This window comes from Eulemur rufifrons, chromosome 21, assembly GCF_041146395.1.
Source record: "Eulemur rufifrons isolate Redbay chromosome 21, OSU_ERuf_1, whole genome shotgun sequence".
Taxonomy (NCBI): Eukaryota; Metazoa; Chordata; class Mammalia; order Primates; family Lemuridae; genus Eulemur; species Eulemur rufifrons.
The window spans coordinates 15286925-15306865 of record NC_091003.1 but is presented as its reverse complement, the minus strand read 5'-3'; the positions used below and the strand labels follow the sequence as shown (position 1 = coordinate 15306865).

The 19941-nt window shown below is 56.9% G+C and overlaps 1 protein-coding gene across 5 annotated transcripts in view; it reads left to right on the top strand.

The window, feature by feature from the left end:
• TRPV4 (transient receptor potential cation channel subfamily V member 4) overlaps nucleotides 1-17316 on the top strand; it is a 37871-nt gene extending 20555 nt beyond the window's left edge. Inside the window, exons 4-16 of one of the 5 annotated variants that reach the window (XM_069496940.1) lie at nucleotides 2482-2634; nucleotides 3495-3635; nucleotides 4341-4639; nucleotides 6104-6283; nucleotides 7945-8103; nucleotides 8370-8462; nucleotides 8749-8822; nucleotides 9536-9701; nucleotides 9946-10012; nucleotides 12616-12932; nucleotides 14589-14716; nucleotides 15989-16110; nucleotides 16620-17316. In XM_069496940.1, coding sequence (XP_069353041.1) covers nucleotides 2482-2634; nucleotides 3495-3635; nucleotides 4341-4639; nucleotides 6104-6283; nucleotides 7945-8103; nucleotides 8370-8462; nucleotides 8749-8822; nucleotides 9536-9701; nucleotides 9946-10012; nucleotides 12616-12932; nucleotides 14589-14716; nucleotides 15989-16110; nucleotides 16620-16777 — 2057 coding nt within the window. In that variant the 3' untranslated portion in view covers nucleotides 16778-17316. The remainder of the gene's footprint in view (nucleotides 1-2481; nucleotides 2635-3494; nucleotides 3636-4340; nucleotides 4640-6103; nucleotides 6284-7944; nucleotides 8104-8369; nucleotides 8463-8748; nucleotides 8823-9535; nucleotides 9702-9945; nucleotides 10013-12615; nucleotides 12933-14588; nucleotides 14717-15988; nucleotides 16111-16619) is intronic. The other 4 variants (XM_069496941.1, XM_069496942.1, XM_069496943.1 and 1 more) reach the window with 4 other exon arrangements.
• The last annotated feature ends 2625 nt before the right edge of the window (nucleotides 17317-19941 follow it).

The following is a 19941-nucleotide window of genomic DNA, read 5'->3' as shown; positions in this document are numbered from 1 at the left end:
AAAGTTTCGCAAACTCCATTTGGCAATTGTCAACGGTGGGTCCCCCGCCCCCACGCAGCGCTCTGCCCCGGGCAGAGCCACGTCGCCACCTGGTGGTCAGGCCCTGGAACTGCGTGTCCCGCCCCATCTCTGGGAAGAGGCTGCGCCTGGCATCGCATCCCAGGACCCAGGCTGGCAGCTCCCGCCCCGCGGTGGCCCGTGTCTGAGGGTAGGGAAGCCCAAAGCCAGGGTCTCGTCCCACTCTGGGTTACCTGTGGTTTGGAATTACCCAGGGTGCCCCATTTGCCTCTTCATCGAATGTTTATTAACTCACCAAATGGCTATTGGGCACGTACCAAGTGTCAGGCACTGTGCTCGGTGGGGGACGAACCATGCTGAGCGAGGCAGACATGACCCTGCCCCAGAGTTGCTCACAGGCTCCCGGGTGATACTGGCTTTGATCAAGCGACCACAGAAATAAACATGCAGTTATAAACTGCATTGGGTGTTAGTAAGAGACAGCATCACAAGATTTAACCTGGTCAGGGAAGATCCGGGAGAGCTTCCTGGAGGAGGTGACACTTGAGCTAAGTCTGAATGAGTTGCAGTTAACCAGGTGCAAAGAGGAGGGAGGAGTGTTTCAGATCGGGGAGGCAGTGAAGGGACAGCATGTGCAAAGGCCCTGTGCTCCCCATGACGAGTGTTGCACTCTGAGTGACCGTTCCAGCAGCCATGTGGAAAGTGAATGAAGGAAGGGAGAGAGGCTGGGGGGAAACGAGGGCGGTGTGTTGGGCATGCGAGAGAGACAGGGGGCTGGGCCGTGGTGGGGGCGGCAGAGATGGAGAGCTATGGAGGGATTGGGGAAAGAGGAAGAAAAATCAACGGGGCATGATGGGAGTGTGCATGGGGCAGAAGAGGCAGAAGAGAGGACAAGGAGAGAAAGGTGACACCGAGGGTTTAGGCTGGATGGGGACACCATGCTCTGAAAAGAGGACATACGCAGGCTGGGGTGAGTTTGGAAGGGAAAAGGTGATGAAGTCAGCGTGAAAGTTGCAAGTTGCCTGGCAACAGAAAACAATGAGTGAAACAGACAGACGCCACCAAAAGGCTAGAGCTGAGCGTGCGTGGGTCTTGGCCAGCACTGGGACAGTGCCCACGCCCCCCCCCCCACCATGCAAATGGGGACCTGGAGTCAGTTATTCATTCGAAAAATAGTTACCTGGTGTCGCCTCTGGGCTGGGGCCGGGTGTGCGGCAGGAAGCAGCTGCACGGGGCACATCCAGGCAGCCGCTTTCCCAGAGGGGCTGGGACTGGGATTCAGGTGTCCTCGCGTCTTCTCCCCTCATCCCTAGCATCCAGGGAGACGCCCCCCGCCCCCGACCCGCCCCCTGCCATGGGACAATAACCGCAACAGTAATATGTATCGAGGACTCCTGTCTGCCTGGTACTGGGCTATGCAACAAATAACCGATTAGCTCATTGATTTCCCTTCGTAGCCTCAATTTAGCCAGAAAGGAGACTAAGCCAAGAGAGGGTCGCGCAGCTGTGGGGAGCAGAGCCAGGACTCGAACCCCAAGGTGCTTGGCTCAGAGCGGGCACCTCAGCCCACACCTGCGTCTCCACCCTCTGGCCGTTCCCGAGCCCCCTGTGTGATTTTGCCTGATTCACTTGTTTCATTGACTTGCTCTTTGGAGATGTCAATCAACTCATGTAACCATAAAAATTAACATAAGAGGAAGAAAATTGCAAAGGGACATTAGCGTCAGTGAGAGGTGTTAGGGTCCCGCTAGTACCACGTGGAGACTTCATGGGAGGGATCTCACAATGGGTGAAACCTTCGTTGTTATTATTGCTGTGTCCCTGGAACCCCCGCCATCCTCTCCTGTCCCCACTAAGGTAATTCCCCATGCACCGTGGCACGCAGCCCACACTCTGTGGAATGCTGCACCCCTCTGTTCCCCCCTCTTGGGGCACTATGTCAATCCCTCATGGGAAAAGTAGTGACGTTCCGACAGGTGGGCAAACGCTGCATAGTAGCATGTCTTGCTTTTAGAGGTTCACGGTCCCTGTTAGCTTATTAAAGGCTCTGAGAAGTCCTGTAGTAAAGAAATATGATCGGCTTTGTTTAACATAGCCTCCCCACCATTTATTTGATTACAAATCCCTTTTAAAAATTCTTCCGAAATATGATTGATTAAATAATTAATTAACCCATAATTAATTAATTGGTCCCTAACCAATTAATCTGTAGGCTGAGGCCTCCCACATTTCAAAGCACTTTTACCCGCCTGCATTTATTTGACCTGGTCAGCACCACGGGAGGCAGACAGAGTGGCCCGCTCTGTCCCCACTGGACAGGCAGGGAAACAGGCTCAGAGAGGAGGTGTGACCGCCAGGGCTGGATCCAGGACCTCTGACACCCTGCCCAGTGCTGTGTGCCCCAGTGCCCGGCGGTGCAGGGCCACAGGCCGCAACATGCATCCCACGCGTCTGTCCCCCCAGAGCCATCCACGGGGAAGACCTGCCTGCCCAAGGCCCTGCTGAACCTGAGCAGCGGCCGCAACGACACGATCCCTGTGCTCCTGGACATCGCCGAGCGCACCGGCAACATGCGCGAGTTCATCAACTCGCCCTTCCGCGACATCTACTACCGAGGTGGGCGCCCCGCCCGGCCAGGCGGGGGCGACGCGGGGGTTGGTGGTGGAGGCGCCGTCCTTGCTTATCTGGCCCCTTATCTGGTCTGCGCCTCCAGTGCCAGCGTGTACCCAGGGACTGACGGTTGAATGAATGAATGAGTGGATGGATGGACGGATGGACGGATGGATGGACGGATGGATGGATGGACGGATGGATGAATAATCACCCCTTCCAACTTTGATCTGAGTCTCAGAATCAAAGATTCCAAGATTCTGAGATCCAGTGAGTCTAGTGATCCATGAACTTGGGATTCTGGCCCTAAGGGGCTGTGGTGCTGGGCGCTCTAAGGGTCTACGATGATGAGTCCGTCGGCCGGTACAGGCAAAGGCGACGGGAGTGCAAGCTTCCCCGTTCTGGATTCTGAGATTCTATAAATCAAAGTTGACCTTTCAGATTCCTGGATACTAAGATTCGAAGTTGGCTGGGCACGGTGGCTCGTGCCTATAATCCCAGCACGTTGGGAGGCTGAGGCGGAAGGATCGCTTGAGGCCAGGAGTTTGAGACCCAGCCTGGGCAACATAGCAAGACCCCATCTCTATAAAAAAAATTTAAAAATCAGCCAGACATGGTGGTACACAGCTGTAGTCCCAGCTACTGAGGAGGCTGAGGCAGGAGGATCGCTTGAGTGCAGGAGTTCAAGGTTGCTGTGAGCTATGATGACACCACGGCACTCCAGCCTGGGCAATGCAGTGAGACCCTTTCTCAAAAAAAAAAAAAAAAAAAAGATTGAAAGTCCATGAATTTTGTAGCCCGGGTCCAGCTTCCCCCACCCCCAAGCAAGCCCCGCCAGAGCCCCGGGTGACTCCCTGCCCGCCCAGGTCAGACCGCCCTGCACATCGCCATCGAGCGCCGCTGCAAGCACTACGTGGAGCTGCTGGTGGCCCAGGGAGCTGACGTCCATGCCCAGGCCCGTGGGCGCTTCTTCCAGCCCAAGGATGAGGGAGGCTACTTCTACTTCGGTGAGGAGGGGCCCGGTGGGGGCCGAAGCACCCAGGGGAGAAGCTTGGGGGAGGGAGACGTGGGGTACAAGTTGGTGTCTGCAGCCCTGACAGCTCCTGAGCACCCAGAGCTGTGCTGTGTGGGGGTCTCGCTTCTGGGGTGTGAGTGCCGTGGGGGGAGCGTGGAGTTGGGACCTGGGTTCGAGTCCTTGCTCCGCTACTTCTCAGCCACGTGACCTCACCTCCCCGAGCCTCTGCTTCCCCATCTGTACATGGGGATCGCGAGCGCCCCTCGGGCTGTGGTGGGGGCGCCCCTGTCTAGCACCTCCCGTCTGCCTCCATCAGTCCGACTGATGTGGGGACCAGCAGCCGGGTCACTGGGCCCAAACCCCATCACCGCCACGTGGCCACAGTTGGACCAATGAAACATTTTGAATTTCACCCCTGCTTAATTAAAGGCACACATTCTGTGGGGCCCAGGGACAAAGTCGCACAGAGAGTTCCACCGTCCCATGTGTCCCGTCCCTCCAGACCGCAGGGCTGTGCCCCCTGTAGCCACACCCTTCTCCCCAGCGTCACCCACAGAAATGCACAGTCCCCGCACGATGCGTCCACGCCGACTGTTGGTGCCGTGTCCGTCGTCACCGCGTGTCCCCTGAGCACCTGCAGGCAGAGTCCCCCCCCAGGTGCCCTTCACTGACCTCCCCGCCGCGCCCCCGGCCCCAGGTGAGCTGCCCCTGTCGCTGGCCGCCTGCACCAACCAGCCCCACATCGTCAACTACCTGACCGAGAACCCGCACAAGAAGGCGGACATGCGGCGGCAAGACTCGCGCGGCAACACCGTGCTGCACGCGCTGGTGGCCATCGCCGACAACACCCGCGAGAACACCAAGTTCGTCACCAAGATGTATGACCTGCTGCTGCTCAAGTGCGCACGCCTCTTCCCCGACAGCAACCTGGAAGCCGTGCTCAACAACGACGGCCTCTCGCCCCTCATGATGGCCGCCAAGACCGGCAAGATTGGGGTAAGTGGGGGGCTGGGGGGCACAGCCGATGCACTCACTGTCATTCCTCTACACACGCACACCCACACACACACACACACACACACACACACACGGGGCTGCTGGTGGTGTTCATTATTTTTCATTTGTGCACCCACCTCCCATCATGCCAGCCCAGCTCAAGAACCTGCTATGGCTCCCTAGTGTCCAGCCAAACTAATCAGCTTCATCCCCGAGCCTCTCACCTCATCCCACCCTAGTGAGATTCACCACTCCACCCCGTCCAGCCAGGTTAAACCATTGATAGAAAACTGAGTCTCAGAGCTCGAGCCGGCCCCGAACTGGCTGAGTGGCCTTGGCCCAGTCCCTTCCCCTCTCTGGGCCTAGGGAAGGGTTTTTCTCAGCCTGAGTACGACTGACGTTTTGGACTGGCTGGCTCTTTGTGGTGGGGACTGTCCTGTGCACTGTGGGACGCTGAGCTGCATCCCTGGCCTCCCCCCACGCAGATGTCTCCAGACATTGCCAGATTGTCCTCTGGGGAGCACCGTTGCCCTGACCAAGAGCCCAGCCTGGAGCACCCTAGAGTCAGGAGCATCTGTCCGAGCCCTGACTGCCACTTTGCAGCGTGTGACCTCAGGCGTCTCACCTTACTTTTCTGTGCCTCAGATTCCTTGTCTTAAGTGGGATAATGACAGTGCCCTTTCGTGCTGTGACAATTAAATGAAGTGATCCACACACAGTTCTTAACATAGGTAGTAAGTGCTCAGTAAGTGGTAGGGATTTTACTCTATTAAAATATAGCAAAACTAGCTGGGCACAGTGGCACGTGCCTGTAGTCCCAGCTACTCGGGAGGCTGAGGCGGGAGGATCTCTTGAGGCCAGGAATTCAAGACCAGCCTCAGTGATATAGCGAGACCCTGTCTCTAGAGAAATTAAAATAAAATACAGCAAAAGTTACTAAAATTGCAATTATACCAGGGTCTTGAGGCATTGCTAAAGGCCTGGGTTTAAATTCTGACTTTGCCCTCCTCAAACCCCGTGATCTGGGGCAATTCCCACTCGCTCTGTGCTCAGCCTCCCTGTGTAGGAGCTAAAGGTGGCAGGCGTCGTGGTGGGAAGGACTGATCATTCGTGTTACAATCCGTGGGTTATTAAGATTGACGCATGGCTATTTAATCTACACGAAGAGGATATTCATTACGATCAAGATGTCGAAGGCTCGCCAGGGTTAGCCTGGCTCCGGCTGAGTGGGTGTGTGGCTTCCGGAACACCCTTCGTTTCTCTGAGCCTCCATCTGTAAACCAAGACGGTAAGAGCACAAATTAAACACGATGACACGAAGAAAGGGTTCAGCAAACAGTAGGTGCTCAGTAAACCTCTTCTCCCCCTTCCATCCTGTTCTCTCTGGAGGCCCCATTGGATGAGCTGTGCCTGGCCCCTGGGGTCCCTCCCCGGGTCCCCTGACCCTCCCTGCTTCCCGTACAGGTCTTCCAGCACATCATCCGGCGGGAGGTGACAGACGAGGACACGCGACACCTGTCCCGCAAGTTCAAGGACTGGGCCTACGGGCCAGTGTACTCCTCGCTCTACGACCTCTCCTCCCTGGACACGTGTGGGGAAGAGGCCTCCGTGCTGGAAATCCTGGTGTATAACAGCAAGATCGAGGTGGGCGCCGCAGTGGGGGTGGCGGGTGGGGAAGGCGGGAGCAGGGATGGGGCCCTGGGGCCCAGAAGCGGGGGGTCTGTTAGCTGAGTGCCAGCTAAGTGCCCAGGGCAGCCTATGGCACGTGGGGAAATGAGCAAAGCTTGTGGGAAGACGGACTTCAAGAGGCAGGTAGGACTGGGCTGGCATCCTGGCTCTGAAACTTACTTGCTGTGTGACTCAGGACAAGTGACTCCACCTCTCTGGGTCTCAGCCTCCTCATTTGTAACCTGGGGTTAACGATCGTGCACATCCCATAGGTTTGTTGGGAAGAGCAAATGAGTTAATTTCAGAACAGCCCGGCGCAGAGTAAACACCATGTGTCAGCTGCTATCAATACTGGTCATTCTACGAAGTTTGGAGAGCCCATTTTTGCCCCCACTTAGCAGTATTTTGTGAACATCGTTCTGCACCATTAAATATTCTTCCCCAATATCGTTGCTGCGTGTAAATGTACCACGTGTGCTAACAAACCACTCCTCTATTGTTCGGGTTTGTTTCTGCCTTTATCAGGAATAACACTGTGCATCTTGGTGGCTACATTGTTGCACAATTCCTGGTTATGAAGAAACTCAGGTCACTAGGGGGACAGGAGGCTGCACAAATGGGGCAGATATGCCAGTGACAGCTGATAGGCAGTTTCCGTTCCAGCCCTGCCCTGTGGCTTACTGGCTCTGGGCACTTGACTCCCTTGCAGACCTCATTTCTGTCATCTTTGAAATGAGTGACCAACTTGAGTTAGACCAGGGGTGGCAGGAAGTTTAGCATCTCAGGTGCAAACCGAATGGTTGGTGGTGTCTACCCGGGAACTGTATGAGCTCTACTGTGCAGGGCTCAATTAGTGATGTCTGCCCTGGGTGGATTATAGAAGTGTGGTCAGTGTAATCATTTATCATCTTTGGGCTAAATTTTCTGATCCTTGTCCCTGAATCAGAACTTCAGAGGATGGAGCCCAGGGATTTATTTTAGCAAGCTATGTCGGTGATTTTGCTGCCAGCAGTTTGGTCTCATCCACAGATTGGCATTTGGGAACCATGAGAATAATTTTTTTGTTTTTGGAGACAGGGTCTTGCTCTGTCACCTGGGCTAGAGTGCAGTGGCATCAGCCTAGCTCACAGCAACCTCAAACTCCTGGGCTCAAGTGATCCTCCTGCCTCAGCATCCCAAGTAGCTGGGACTGCGGGCATGTGCCACCACGCCTGGCTAATTTTTTTATTTTTAGTAGAGACAGGGTCTTGCTCTTGCTCAGGCTGGTCTCGAACTCCTGACCTCGAGTGATCCTCCCACCTCTGCCTTCCAGAGTGCTAGGATTACAGGCGTGAGCCACCGCGCCCGGCCAGAATAAATGTTTTTAAGGGGCTTTCCGGTTCTGGGTTCTATGATGCTAGCGTAGGGTAGAAGGGTAAGTTGAGGCAGAATTAGGCAGAGCCTCCAGTGCTGAGCCCAGGAGTCTGGGGTTGGTTCTCAATATCCGCCCAGGTCCCTGTGGCTCCTTGAACGCAGCTGGAGAGTGGGATAGGAGCGAACACGCTCTGGGGGAGCAGGGGGAAGGCGCGCTGGAGTCAGCCTGTCGGATCCCCCACCTCGGGAAGGGGCCCCACCCCTGACCACTGTGCCTCTCGCAGAACCGCCACGAGATGCTGGCCGTGGAGCCCATCAACGAACTCCTGCGGGACAAGTGGCGCAAGTTCGGGGCCGTCTCCTTCTACATCAACGTGGTCTCCTACCTGTGCGCCATGGTCATCTTCACCCTCACCGCCTACTACCAGCCGCTGGAGGGCACCGTGAGTGCCTGGGGCCGGGCAGGGGCTGGACCACCCAGGACTGGGGTGCAACCGTGTCCTCCTGGGTCCCCTGTGGGAGGGACTGGAGAAGGCTTGGGAACAGGTAGGGGAAATGACCCCAACACCCAGGGGTGGCTCGGAGCAGGAGGAAGAGAATGAGGGAGGAGGCGCTCCAGGATCCAGATGGTCCGGGCATGGGGGAACATCTGGATCTGGGGCCAGATGCTGGAGGGGCTGGGTGAGGACTGTGTGTCCCCCGCCCCCAGCCACCGTACCCTTACCACACCACGGTGGACTACCTGAGGCTGGCTGGCGAGATCATCACGCTCCTTACTGGGGTCCTCTTCTTCTTCACCAACGTGAGTGCCTGGCCCCCGTGCTCCCACCCTGCCTGCCCTCCTCCCTCCCCCTCTTCTTCCTCCCCCAGCTCGCCCTTCTCCCCTCCTTCCTCCTTTCATCCCCTTTCTCTTCTACCTCCTCCTCCAGCCCGCAGTCTCCTTCCCTGCTTTCGCCTCCCTTCCCAGCAAAGAAGAGTCTCTGCCAGACTCTGCCTCCCTCTCTGCTGGCCCCTCCTCTGCCTCCTCCCTCCTCCCCTCTACCCTCCTGCTGGCCCCACCCCTTCCACGAGCCTCCTCCCTCTTCCAGATCAAAGACTTGTTCATGAAGAAATGCCCTGGGGTGAACTCTCTCTTCATCGATGGCTCCTTCCAGCTGCTCTAGTGAGTAGAGGCCCCCGGGCCAGCAGCTGCTGCGTAAGGGAGGCAGGGTTGGGCTGGCAGGTCGTCCAGATTCGAGGGAGAGGTCACTTTAGGGGGCAGCTGGACAAACCCAAAGTCAGGACAAAGCCCAGGTCAAGCAGTAGGGTCTTCTGGTTAAAGAAATATTCTGGTTGCTAGAGAGTTACCATATATACCAGGGATAGAAGTAATTTTAACCTCTTCTACTGGGGATTGATTGCTAATGTCTGCCTGGAATGCCGTGTTAAGAATTTGGAGACCGTGTCTGCATTTAGTGGGAAAGAGTGCTGCGATCGATTGATGATGTCTGCCTAGGGCACAGGAACAGAGAGGGTGCATGTATGCTATATCTTTTCCATTTCCCGTGGAGTTGGAGAACAACGAAATTCACTTAGCCACAAAATGTTCACCCACTGCGCAACACTCAGTCTTTTTCTGGCAATTCCAAAGGGCATCACTTTGGGGTCTTGTAGAGCCTCAGGGCCATTATGCACACACTAATTGCCAGTTCATTAAACATTCTGGTGAACAGAATGTCAGGGAACCCCGCTAATCCACTTTGTTTCTTTTCTGGGGGTCCAGGAGGCATTGGGATGTCCTGTTACCCCGGACGGCTTGGGCGCATGTCTCCCCCTCCAGGGCCTCACTGTCCCCTCTCCCCTCTGGCCTCTCTTGTGGTCTGTGTTGCCCTGTAGCTTCATCTACTCCGTGCTGGTGATCGTGTCTGCGGCCCTCTACCTGGCGGGCATCGAGGCCTACCTGGCCGTGATGGTCTTTGCCCTGGTCCTGGGCTGGATGAACGCCCTTTACTTCACCCGCGGGCTGAAGCTGACGGGGACCTACAGCATCATGATCCAGAAGGTGCGGGCTGGGGGGGACCCTCTGGACTTGCGTGTCCCTGGAGGGAGCCACACACACCACGTGCACACCTTCCATGCCTGTAGACCTGAGGACGTGGGGCTCTGTAAGGGCAGGGGGGACAGTCTGGACATCAGGGAGGGACCAGGGTGGAGCTGGAACGAAGCTTTGGGGTGGAGGAGTGGGGACGGCAAGAAACCACGTGTCTGTCTCCTCTTTGCTTCCATAATCCTGTTGGCGTCTTTAGATCCTCTTCAAAGACCTCTTCCGCTTCCTGCTCGTCTACTTGCTCTTCATGATCGGCTACGCTTCAGGTGAGCTCTAGGTGCCCGGGGGGCCTGGCGGGGCGGGGGTGCAGGGACTGGAACGGTAGCCAAGACGCATCGAGGACCACAAGCTGCTCTGTTGAGTTCCCACTGTGTGCCAGGCACGGGGCTACGGACTTTCCGTCCCTGCCTCAGGTAACCCTCCCACAAGCCTGTGAGCCAAGTGCCTCTAGTGTCCCCTTCCCTAGATAAGGAAACTGAGTCTCAGAAAGGTTAATTAACTCGCTCAAGTTCAAAAGCTAGTAAATGCTAAAACTGGCATAGTTCGCTATGTTGCAAAAGAAGCCACCCAAAACTTAGTGGCTTAAAGCACTAACTGTTTATGATTTGCTCGCGAGTCTCTGGGTCAGCTAGGTGGTTGTGCGGACCTGGGCGGGCTGGAATGATCTCGGCGGGCTCCTCTGTCTGTGGTTAGCTGGCGGGTTGGCTGCCGGCCGCCTGGTCTAGCTAGGATGGCCTCGTCTGTGCTCTCTTCCATGTGGTCACTCGTCCTCCAGCCAGCTAGCTGGGGCTTGTTCACATGGCGGTCTTGGGGTTCCAAGAACATGAGTGACATGGCGTCACTGCTGCCTCAGTCTGTTGGCTAGAGCAAGTCACGAGGCCCTGCTTCAGAGGATGGGGGAATAGACTCCACTTTTTGATGGGAAAAGCCTCAAAGCCGCATTGAAGAGGTATGGATCCATGCAAGGATGAGACTTAATAATTAATCTACCAGCCCAGGTCTTTTCTTTTTGTAATTTTTTTTTTTTTTTGAGACAGAGTCTCACTTTGTTCCCCCCGCTAGAGTGCCGTGATGTCAGCCTAGCTCACAGCAACCTCAGACTCCTGGGCTCAAGTGATCCTCCTGCCTCAGCCTCCCGAGTAGCTGGGACTACAGGCATGCGCCACCATGCCCGGCTAATTTTTTCTGTATATTTTTAGTTGTCCGTATAATTTCTTTCTATTTTTAATAGAGATGGGGTCTCGCTCTTGCTCAGGCTGGTCTCGAATTCCTGAGCTCCAGCGATCTGCCCACCTCGGCCTCCCAGAGTGCTAGGATTACAGGCGTGAGCCACCGCGCCCGGCCCCAGCCCAGGTCTTTTCTTAAAGCCCAATATTGGCTCCCTGTGACATGCTTTCTCCATGATGTCATGATGGCATTCGGGGACCTCAATGGCCTAGGCCACGGGGGAAGGAATGGGGCTGGGGAAACTGACCAAGCCATTGGGCTGGTCCCCAAGGGGTGGGTGATCTGACATCAGAGCCCAGCATCCAAAGGGGAGTGGCCAGCTCATGTTGCACCAGGTCACATTCATATCTGAGCAGATTCATCTGGGGACCAGCCTGGCAGTGGGAATCTGGTAGTGGTGATGTTTTAACCCATGATGGTGGCCATGGCCAAGTCCCTGTGTGGATTATTTTGGGGAAGCAGAACTGTGGCCTTGGCTGGGGAGATAAGGACAGGGTACAGCTTTTCCCTCCCAGGAATAGGACTGGAAAAAGTAAACAGTGTGTCAAGCATTCAACCAAAGTTTGGGATTCGGGTCAGGAGTCTAGCCCTCCTGTGATCCTAATTCTAGAGACTGATGCAGAAACTTAGGAGTTAAGGTAGTAACTTAGTGGTCAGCTTGGTCCTAGGGCTTTTCCTTCTAGGCTACACTAGATCCCCGCTCTGAGGCTCACAGAACATAAACAGGGCACATATGCTGCTATTCCTCACTTTGGTGCCCATGGCAGACATTGCTAATGGATCACAGAACTATTCCTCTGATGAATCCGGACAAAGTCTCAGAATCCTTCTCAACACAGTGTTTTGGCAGCCACTGCACAATGGAGTAGCATTAGCGTGTGAGTTAAAACTCACTCTAATCGCTGGGTAAAGGCACTTTGACATTCTGAACCCCACTGACTGAAGGGGCCGAGACTCCTCGCGTCCCTGCCCTGCCTGGTTTAGGGGCAGGTTGCTGCTGCAAAACTGGGTCGAGCAGAACTCCGAAGTTTCGTGTGGGCTTCACAGGAAAGGACAAGCACTGGGATCAGTTTGAGATGCCTGGACGGGGAGAGGGCGCTTAGAGAACACAGCTTTGGGGACAGTCAGGACCAGTGCCTGGTTTCGGCTGCCACCCTTCCTCTCTGGGTTGGCGTGGCCTGGGAGACGGGAGCATGAGCGAGAGCCTGGCCCTGGGAATGCTGACATCCAGCGCTCCAGGACCCCTGAGAATGAGGCCACGTTAGGGCTTCTCAGCCTTGATGCTGTTGACATGTGGCACCAGATAACTGTTGTTGTGGGTGCTGTCCTGAGCACTGTAGGATGTTCAGCAGCAGCCCTGGCCTCCACCCCTAGTTGTGACAACCAAACATGTCCCCTGGGGGGAGAATTGTCCCTGGTTGGAATCTGCTGACTAGATTCCTTATCAGCAAGAGTCTGTGGAAAGAGCAAAGGCTTTGGAATCAGTAGGACCTGGGTCCGGCTCTTGGTTTGGGTGACCGTGGGCTAGCGCTCTCCCCTTGCCAGGCCTCAGCTTTCCCCTCCATCAAATGGGAGCGCCGCGCCCCCCTCTCAGCGTGCGTCCTCCCACTCAGCCCCTCAGCCACCCCCGTCCCTCCCGCAGCCCTGGTGTCCCTCCTGAACCCGTGCGCCAACATGAAGGTGTGCAACGAGGACCAGACCAACTGCACGGTGCCCACCTACCCCTCGTGCCGCGACAGCGAGACCTTCAGCACCTTCCTCCTGGACCTCTTCAAGCTGACCATTGGCATAGGCGACCTGGAGATGCTGAGCAGCACCAAGTACCCCGTGGTCTTCATCGTCCTGCTCGTCACCTACATCATCCTCACCTTCGTGCTGCTCCTCAACATGCTCATCGCGCTCATGGGGGAGACGGTGGGCCAGGTATCCAAGGAGAGCAAGCACATCTGGAAGCTGCAGGTGAGGCTCAAGCACCCCTGTCCCCTCCCCGCCGGCCACCCTCGGGCCTTCCAAGGTAGGAGAGCTGGGGAGACACCTCACCCAGCTGGCTTCCCCGGCCTTCCTCCCTGGGCAAGCCGCGTCATCTCACTCCACCTCTACTTACCTGTCTGTAAAATGGGCATCAAGGGCTGCCACCTAGTGAACTTCAAGGTGGCTTCTTGCCTGACCACCCACAGTGGTCCCAGATTCACCTGTGGTCCAGCTCACAGGACGCAGCCCAGTCCCCCCAGCACGCCTGCATGAGCTCTGTTGGCTTAGGAAGTGCTCAGAGGGCATCGGCATTGGTTTTTGGGTTTTTTTTGCCCCCTTGTTTTTTTGAGAAACAGGATCTTGCTCTGTCCCCCAGGCTGAAGTGCAGTGACGCAATCATAACTTACTGTAACCTTGAACTCCTGGGCTCAAATGATCCCCCCGCCTGAGTCTCCCGAGTAGCTGGGACTACAGGCACATGGCGCCACCACGCCTGGCTATTTTTTTTATTATTTGTAGAGACGGGGTCTGGCTCTTGCTCAGGCTGGGCTCGAACTCCTGGCCTCAAGCGATCCTCCCTCCTCGGCCTCCCAAAGTGCTAGGGTAACAGGCGTGAGCCACAGCACCCAGCTGCCATCGGCATTTCAACAGGGGTCCCACGCTGAGCCCAGGGGCAGCCTCTGTGCCCTGCCATGGCTCCAGAGACAAGGCTGGTGTGGGGACGGGCCACTCCAGCGCAGGGAGGTGTCAGCATTCTCACGGGGGCTCTTACCATGGGAACATGCTCCGTCACAGACGAGAAGCTGATGTGGATGCAGCCCTCGCAGGCCCTGGGGAGCTGCTGCCTTTGCTCCCCAAAAGGTTCCTGAGCAGTCCTAGGCAGCAGAGGCCCTCGGGGTCACAGCCACCTGCCCCCGCTCCCAGGCCAGGTGCATTTCTCCGTAAACAGAACCATCGCGAGGCCTGGGAGTGCAGCACCACCTTGACCTTGACTTGGTGCCTTTCAAGGAAATGGCGCAGTGAGAAAGAAACCCAAGGGCATCCTCCCAGGACCGGGCCAGAGGGAAACGGCTCGGGCCTGCTTTTAACCTTCATGCACACTGCCTCCTTCCCTGGGCCTCAGTTTCCCCCCTGGGCGTAACCCACAAGATGCAAACTAGGCAGCCTGTGGACTGGATTCAACCAGCCAAGGTTTATTTTTTGTGGTCCACCATATTTTAAAAAAATTTCATGCACAATTTAAAAATGAAAGGATTCCATGTAAAAATCCAGATTTCTGGCCTGTCTTGAGAAGTTGGAAGGCCCGGCAGTGCGGGGCCCGCGTTCCTTCCTGGCAGTGCTCAGGTGGCCCCCTAAGGGGCCATTTGCTCCCTGGCTCGCCCCACACCCCACCGCTCCCCAGTGACCTGACCCTGAGTGGCAGCTGCTGTGTGTGTGTCACAGGGCTGTGGCCTTTCCGCATCTGATCCTGCCCGCCACCTCTGCGTATTCGAGTGTATAACCCCCATTCCTAGGGGCAGTGAGAGCTGGAGAGCTTAGTTCTCTGTCCCCCCACCGGCCCGTCACCTCACTTCTGCCATTGGGGAAGTAGGTGCGGGCCGGGGAGGCTCACTGATGTCCCCTCCTGCCCCTCCCTCCCTGCAGTGGGCCACCACCATCCTGGACATCGAGCGCTCCTTCCCCGTGTTCCTGAGGAAGGCCTTCCGCTCCGGGGAGATGGTCACCGTGGGCAAGAGCTCGGACGGCACCCCAGACCGCAGGTGGTGCTTCAGGTGAGGCCGGCTGGCCAGGGCAGACCTGTCCCCGCCGCATCGGGGGCTCCTGTTGCTCCAGTGCTTTCTACCCATTGCGATTTCCGGAGCCACCGAGGCCCCCGTCGGCCCGACCAGAGTTCGGTTCCAGGGGGTGATCTTAGGCAAGCGGGTTCGCCTCTCCGTCTCAGGTTCTTCACCTGTGCAGTGGAGAAAACACCAGCACCCGCTTCTGGGCCTGCCGTGTGGACCAGATGGGGACATCTGAGAAGGGCTCAGCCACTGGGACACCACCGGTTCCTCTGTCCCTTGCTCATGGGGAGGCCCAGACTTGGAGGCAGAGCTCATCTCAGAGCGTCACTGTCTAGTGACCAAACAATGGGGTGGGCTCCAGTGCCTTGGCTGAAATGGGGAAACTGAGGAACCAGCAGCTTCCAGGGCTTGGGATCAGCCTGGGCAACATGGCAAGACCCTGTCTCTAAAGAAAATAAACAAATTAAATTAGCTGGGTGTGGTGGTGCACACCTGTAGTCTCAGCTACTCGGGGAGGCTGAGGCAGGAGGATCGCTTGAGCCCAGCAGGTTGAGGCTGCAGTGAGCCATGATGACACCACTGCATTTGCCTGGCCAACAGAGCGAGACCCTGTCTCAAAAAAAAAAAAAAAAAAAAAAAAGCAGTAACTATATTGAGCCAATTTGGCCCCAAAAGGCTACAACCTGACTTTACCAGGGTATCCCAATAATCAGAGGTAAAAATATCAAGAAGAAAGGTGTCCATCAGCCAATGAATGGATAAACAAAATGTGGCGTGTCCATGCAATGGAATATTATTTGGCCACAGAGAGGAATGCAGTTCTGATCCAGCTACGACAGGGACAGAGCTTGCAAACGTTACGCCAGAGATGACGGACCCCATGTTGTATGATTCCACTTACGTTAAACGCCCGGAAGAGGCGAATCCACAGAAATAGGAAGCAGGTTAGGGGTTACCGGGGATGGTGGGAGGAGAGCGAGCAGGTATTGCCTGACGGGTACAGAATCTGTATTTGGGGCACTGGAGGAGGTTGGGAGGTGGGCAGTGGTGATAACCGCGCAGCATCGTGGATGTGCTTGATGCCGCTGAGCTGTGTCCTTGGAAATGGTTACAGTGGCAGATTTCGTTGTGTGCATTTAGCCATAATATAAACAATAGGAGGAGGGGGCGCTGGGCATGGGGAACGGAGGCTGCCTCGGGGGGGCTCGGGGGGGGGTGTCTCTGTGGGGCTCCCCCGACCCTCTGGTCTGGCCCCGCCAGGGTGGACGAGGTGAACTGGTCGCACTGGAACCAGAACTTGGGCATCATCAACGAGGACCCCGGCAAGAGCGAGACCTACCAGTACTATGGCTTCTCGCACACCGTGGGCCGCCTCCGCAGGGGTGAGCGGAAGGACGGGCGGGGGTCCCCCTTGTCGTGGGTTTCTGTGAGCGGCCGCTCTGGGGCTCCACGTGCACGTCTGCTCCACAGGAGGGTGGGACGGGCCAGCCCCTGAGTTGACATCGCAGCTGTGGGTGCCTGGGCCACCTCACCTCCATGGCTTCCCCCTGGCCCGCCACACACCGTGACAAGAAGTGGCCTGGGGCGGGAGGGAGGACGAGGTCCTTGGCCCTCCCCGTGGGGAGAAACTCCTGTTTTCCCGCTAAGCCGTGAGCACGCAAGACGCAGCAGGGAGGACACGGGCGCTCGGGGCGTCCTGGCCCAGGTCCTCACTCCTGTGTGCTCCTAGGCAGGCACCTAGACCTCTCTGAGCCCCAATCTCCACGTCTGTAAGGGGGGCTTAATCATAGCCCCGCCTTTAGATCACCGTGGAGTGCCCAGAACACAGCAGGCGCTCAATGTATGTGCACGCTCTCCCCCAACCCCCCCTCCCTGTCGCCCTCCCGTGCAGATCGCTGGTCCTCGGTGGTGCCCCGCGTGGTGGAGCTGAACAAGAACTCGAGCCCCGACGAGGTGGTGGTGCCTCTCGACACCGTGGGGAACCCCAGCTGCGACGGCCCCCAGCAGGGTTACCCCCCGAAGTGGAGGACTGACGACGCCCCCCTCTAGGGGCCGAGGGTGGGGGCCCCGTCCGTCTGCATTTCAGCAGCTCCTCCTGGCTGTCCCCCGTGTCCCGCTTTGAGCCCCGGAGGTGAGGGCCAGGTGGAGATGCCAGGGAGGCCCCAGGACCCCCTGGTCCCCAGGCTCCTGCCCGCAGCTCTGCCTCCCCACCCTGGGGTAGGGGCTCCTGGCCGCCCGTCTCACTCCCATGGAGTCACAGAAGCCACAGCTGGGGCCCCGCTGCCCGCAGGGCTCCAAACCCTGCCCCTGCGTCCCCATTATTTATTTGCTCCGCTCTCAGGACGGGGGGGCGACCCCCGCCCGCAGCTAGAACCTGCAGAGGCCCCAGACTCGTTCCAGGTGCACTGCCCGGCCGCGCCCCGGCCCCGCCTGCACCCTCCTGGGCTGACACGTCACCACCGCGTGTGGCAGCGTGGTGGCTCTGCTGAGGGGCCCGGGCGCTCGGGGTGGGGCCACACCTTCCGTGTGTTCTGTAGAGTGTCTGGGATCCGTCGGTGCTCAATAAACGTTCATTCATTGCTGGTGGAGATGGCGGGGACCGCGGTGGGGTGGGATGATGGTGACAGGCGTGGGGATGACAGCGAGGGGGGAGGAGAGCTAGGAACAGGCGTGTGGGGCAGGGTGAGGACGGGGAGCAGTACGACCGGGTGGCACTAAGGCTGTTGGTCGGGGGACGGATTGCAGTGGTCGTGATGGAGGTCACGGTGGCCCGAGGTGGGGGTGACCATGGGGAAGGTGCAGATGAAGGGGGGGGAGGAGAGTGACGGGTGTGGGTCGTAATACTCATGGGGGAATCGTGTTGATTCGGAGGTTCTGCAGGGGCGACGCTGCCGCTGGGAGCAACAGTCGTGCTGGTGGGGGGAGCAGCGATGGGTGTGGGTGGGCTCTGGGTGTCAGCACGGGTGCTGGGTGGGCACAAGGGTCGCCATCGGCAGGACCGTGGTGGCGGAGGACTGTTAGCAGTGCTTGTGGAGCGGGGGGGGGGGTGGGTGGGACTCGTGGTGGCCGGGGGCTGAGTGGGGGGGGACAGGGCCTCCTGTGTGCCAGAGCTGAAGGCAGACAGACCCCCTCCTTCCCGGCGCAGCCCCTCGCCCTCTGTCACCCCCACTGCGTATCAAGCCCCCTGCTCACTCCAACCCCATCCCCAGAGAGAGGGTCCTCACCAGGGGTCCCCAGAACCGTTCTGATTGGACAGACTGGGTCACATCCATGCCTGAGCCAACCCCTGTGGCCAGGCAGTGGGATGCTCCGTGGCCGAGCCTCCCAGAACCACAGGGAACCCCCGCTAGAACAGCGACAGTGGCAGGCCAGCCCCCTGCAGGCTGCACACAAGTGTCTTCCCTCGGGTCAGCTTGGGAAGGACCAGCCATTGTGAGCGGGGCTCTGAGTCCGACAAGGGCAGAAGGTGTGGGGCAGCGAGAGGGGCACACTTTTCCTTTGCTTCTACTCTGGTTGAGGTGAAAACACTCTTTCACTTAAGTTGTTGGCGTTGGGCTCTTCCCCCGGGTTGCTCAGAAGACAAGATGGCCACCTGGATCTTTCGCTGAAGGTAGGGACGAGGAGAGGGCCCGTTTTGCCTTGGGTGCCCTTCACGGGCGGGGATAGTGAAGGGGGAAATGTATATGTGGAGGAAGGTCCTAGAAAGCGCTGGATTTGGAGTAAGAGAGCTGGGTTCTAGCCTTGCCTCAGGAACTGATCTTTTGGGTATTTGTGGGTAGGTCATAAACGCTCTGAGCCTCAGTTTCCTCATCTGTAAAATGGGCAGTGTTTGTGACGATCAAGCGATTCCCTGGGCTTTTCAAAGAAGAGAGGAGTATGGTTGTAGCGGCCATACACAGTTGCGTGATTTGGGCAGCAGGTTACAGTAAACAAATGGGCCAAAAGAAGAAGGAATATTTATTTTCCCAGAGAGCAGGATGCCCCACGTCGGCCACTCATTGATGCCTTCAGCACATGGGTGTTGGATTTCAACCATGTGTCAGGCACTTTGTGAAGCGACAGCTGCCTGGGTGTGCTGGCGTTTTCCTCACACTGGCTCGCCTCAAGGACACAAGATGGCGCCCTTGATCTGAGCACCACGTCCAGACCCAGCCTCCTCTGGAGGAAGAAGGGAAGATGGCTCTTGAGGGAGGAACTGGCCTCCCTCCCCTCTTGTATTGTTGGCCAGAATTATGTCGGGTATCCCGTGCTTCAGCCAATGAGCAGGCAGGACGCAGCGATTGGCTGAAAGGAGCAGATGGCCACAAGGAGGAAGTGACCCCAGCCAGGTCCGGGTTCTGTGAGAAAGAAGATGGAGGAATGGATGTCGCCTAGGCAATCGGTAGCATCTGTTAAGGTCCTTTGCGCAGATGTCCACCCTCCACATCAACAGTGTCACCAGGAATGCCTGTGGTTCATTCTGGGGCTGTGAAGCGGTCACTGCTCTCTAGGGACCCGTGGGTGGGCCCGTCTACAAAAATCAAAACCCCCTCCTAACTCGAAGGGACTCAATCACTTCTTGAGGTGTTTAATTTACTTATTTTTAATTTTTTATAACGGAATAATTTTGGCTACGAATTTTCCTATGAGTACAATTGTAGCCATGGAGTAAATTTTTCAACTATGATTTTTCTGAATATCTGATGATTTGGGGTATTAATTATCTATGACTCAGTAACCACTTGGGGGGGGATTTAAACATTTGCTCAAGTCGTTGAGATTTTCTGTTTGTTCCACTAAGATCTCAAAGATGAGCTTTCCCGGTGTTCTTCAAAGTACCGTGGGACATGTACTGGGGGTGTGTGAAAATAGTGTCAGGTCCCACATCAGAGAATCACGTCAAACAAATTCTCTTTTCAGTTCTCTGTACTTCCTGATTATGGCCAGGGCTCAGCTTAGTGGCCTGTTAGGGCCACACAGCCACCTGGTGAGTGCAGATGTGTCATGTGACTCCAATGACGACAAGCTACCCCCGCCCCCCGCCATGACTCCTTGCCATCTCCCTCATCCCAACTGCTCAGCTCTGCAGGAGGGCTTCCCTGTCCCTTTGAAGGGAGATACTTCTAATAAATGATAAAAATCGGCTTGCATTAATTGAACCTTTCGGGTTCAGTTAATGAACCAGGCTTGATCTTACTGCTTCTACATGTCACCTCATGGTGACCCTATAGAGT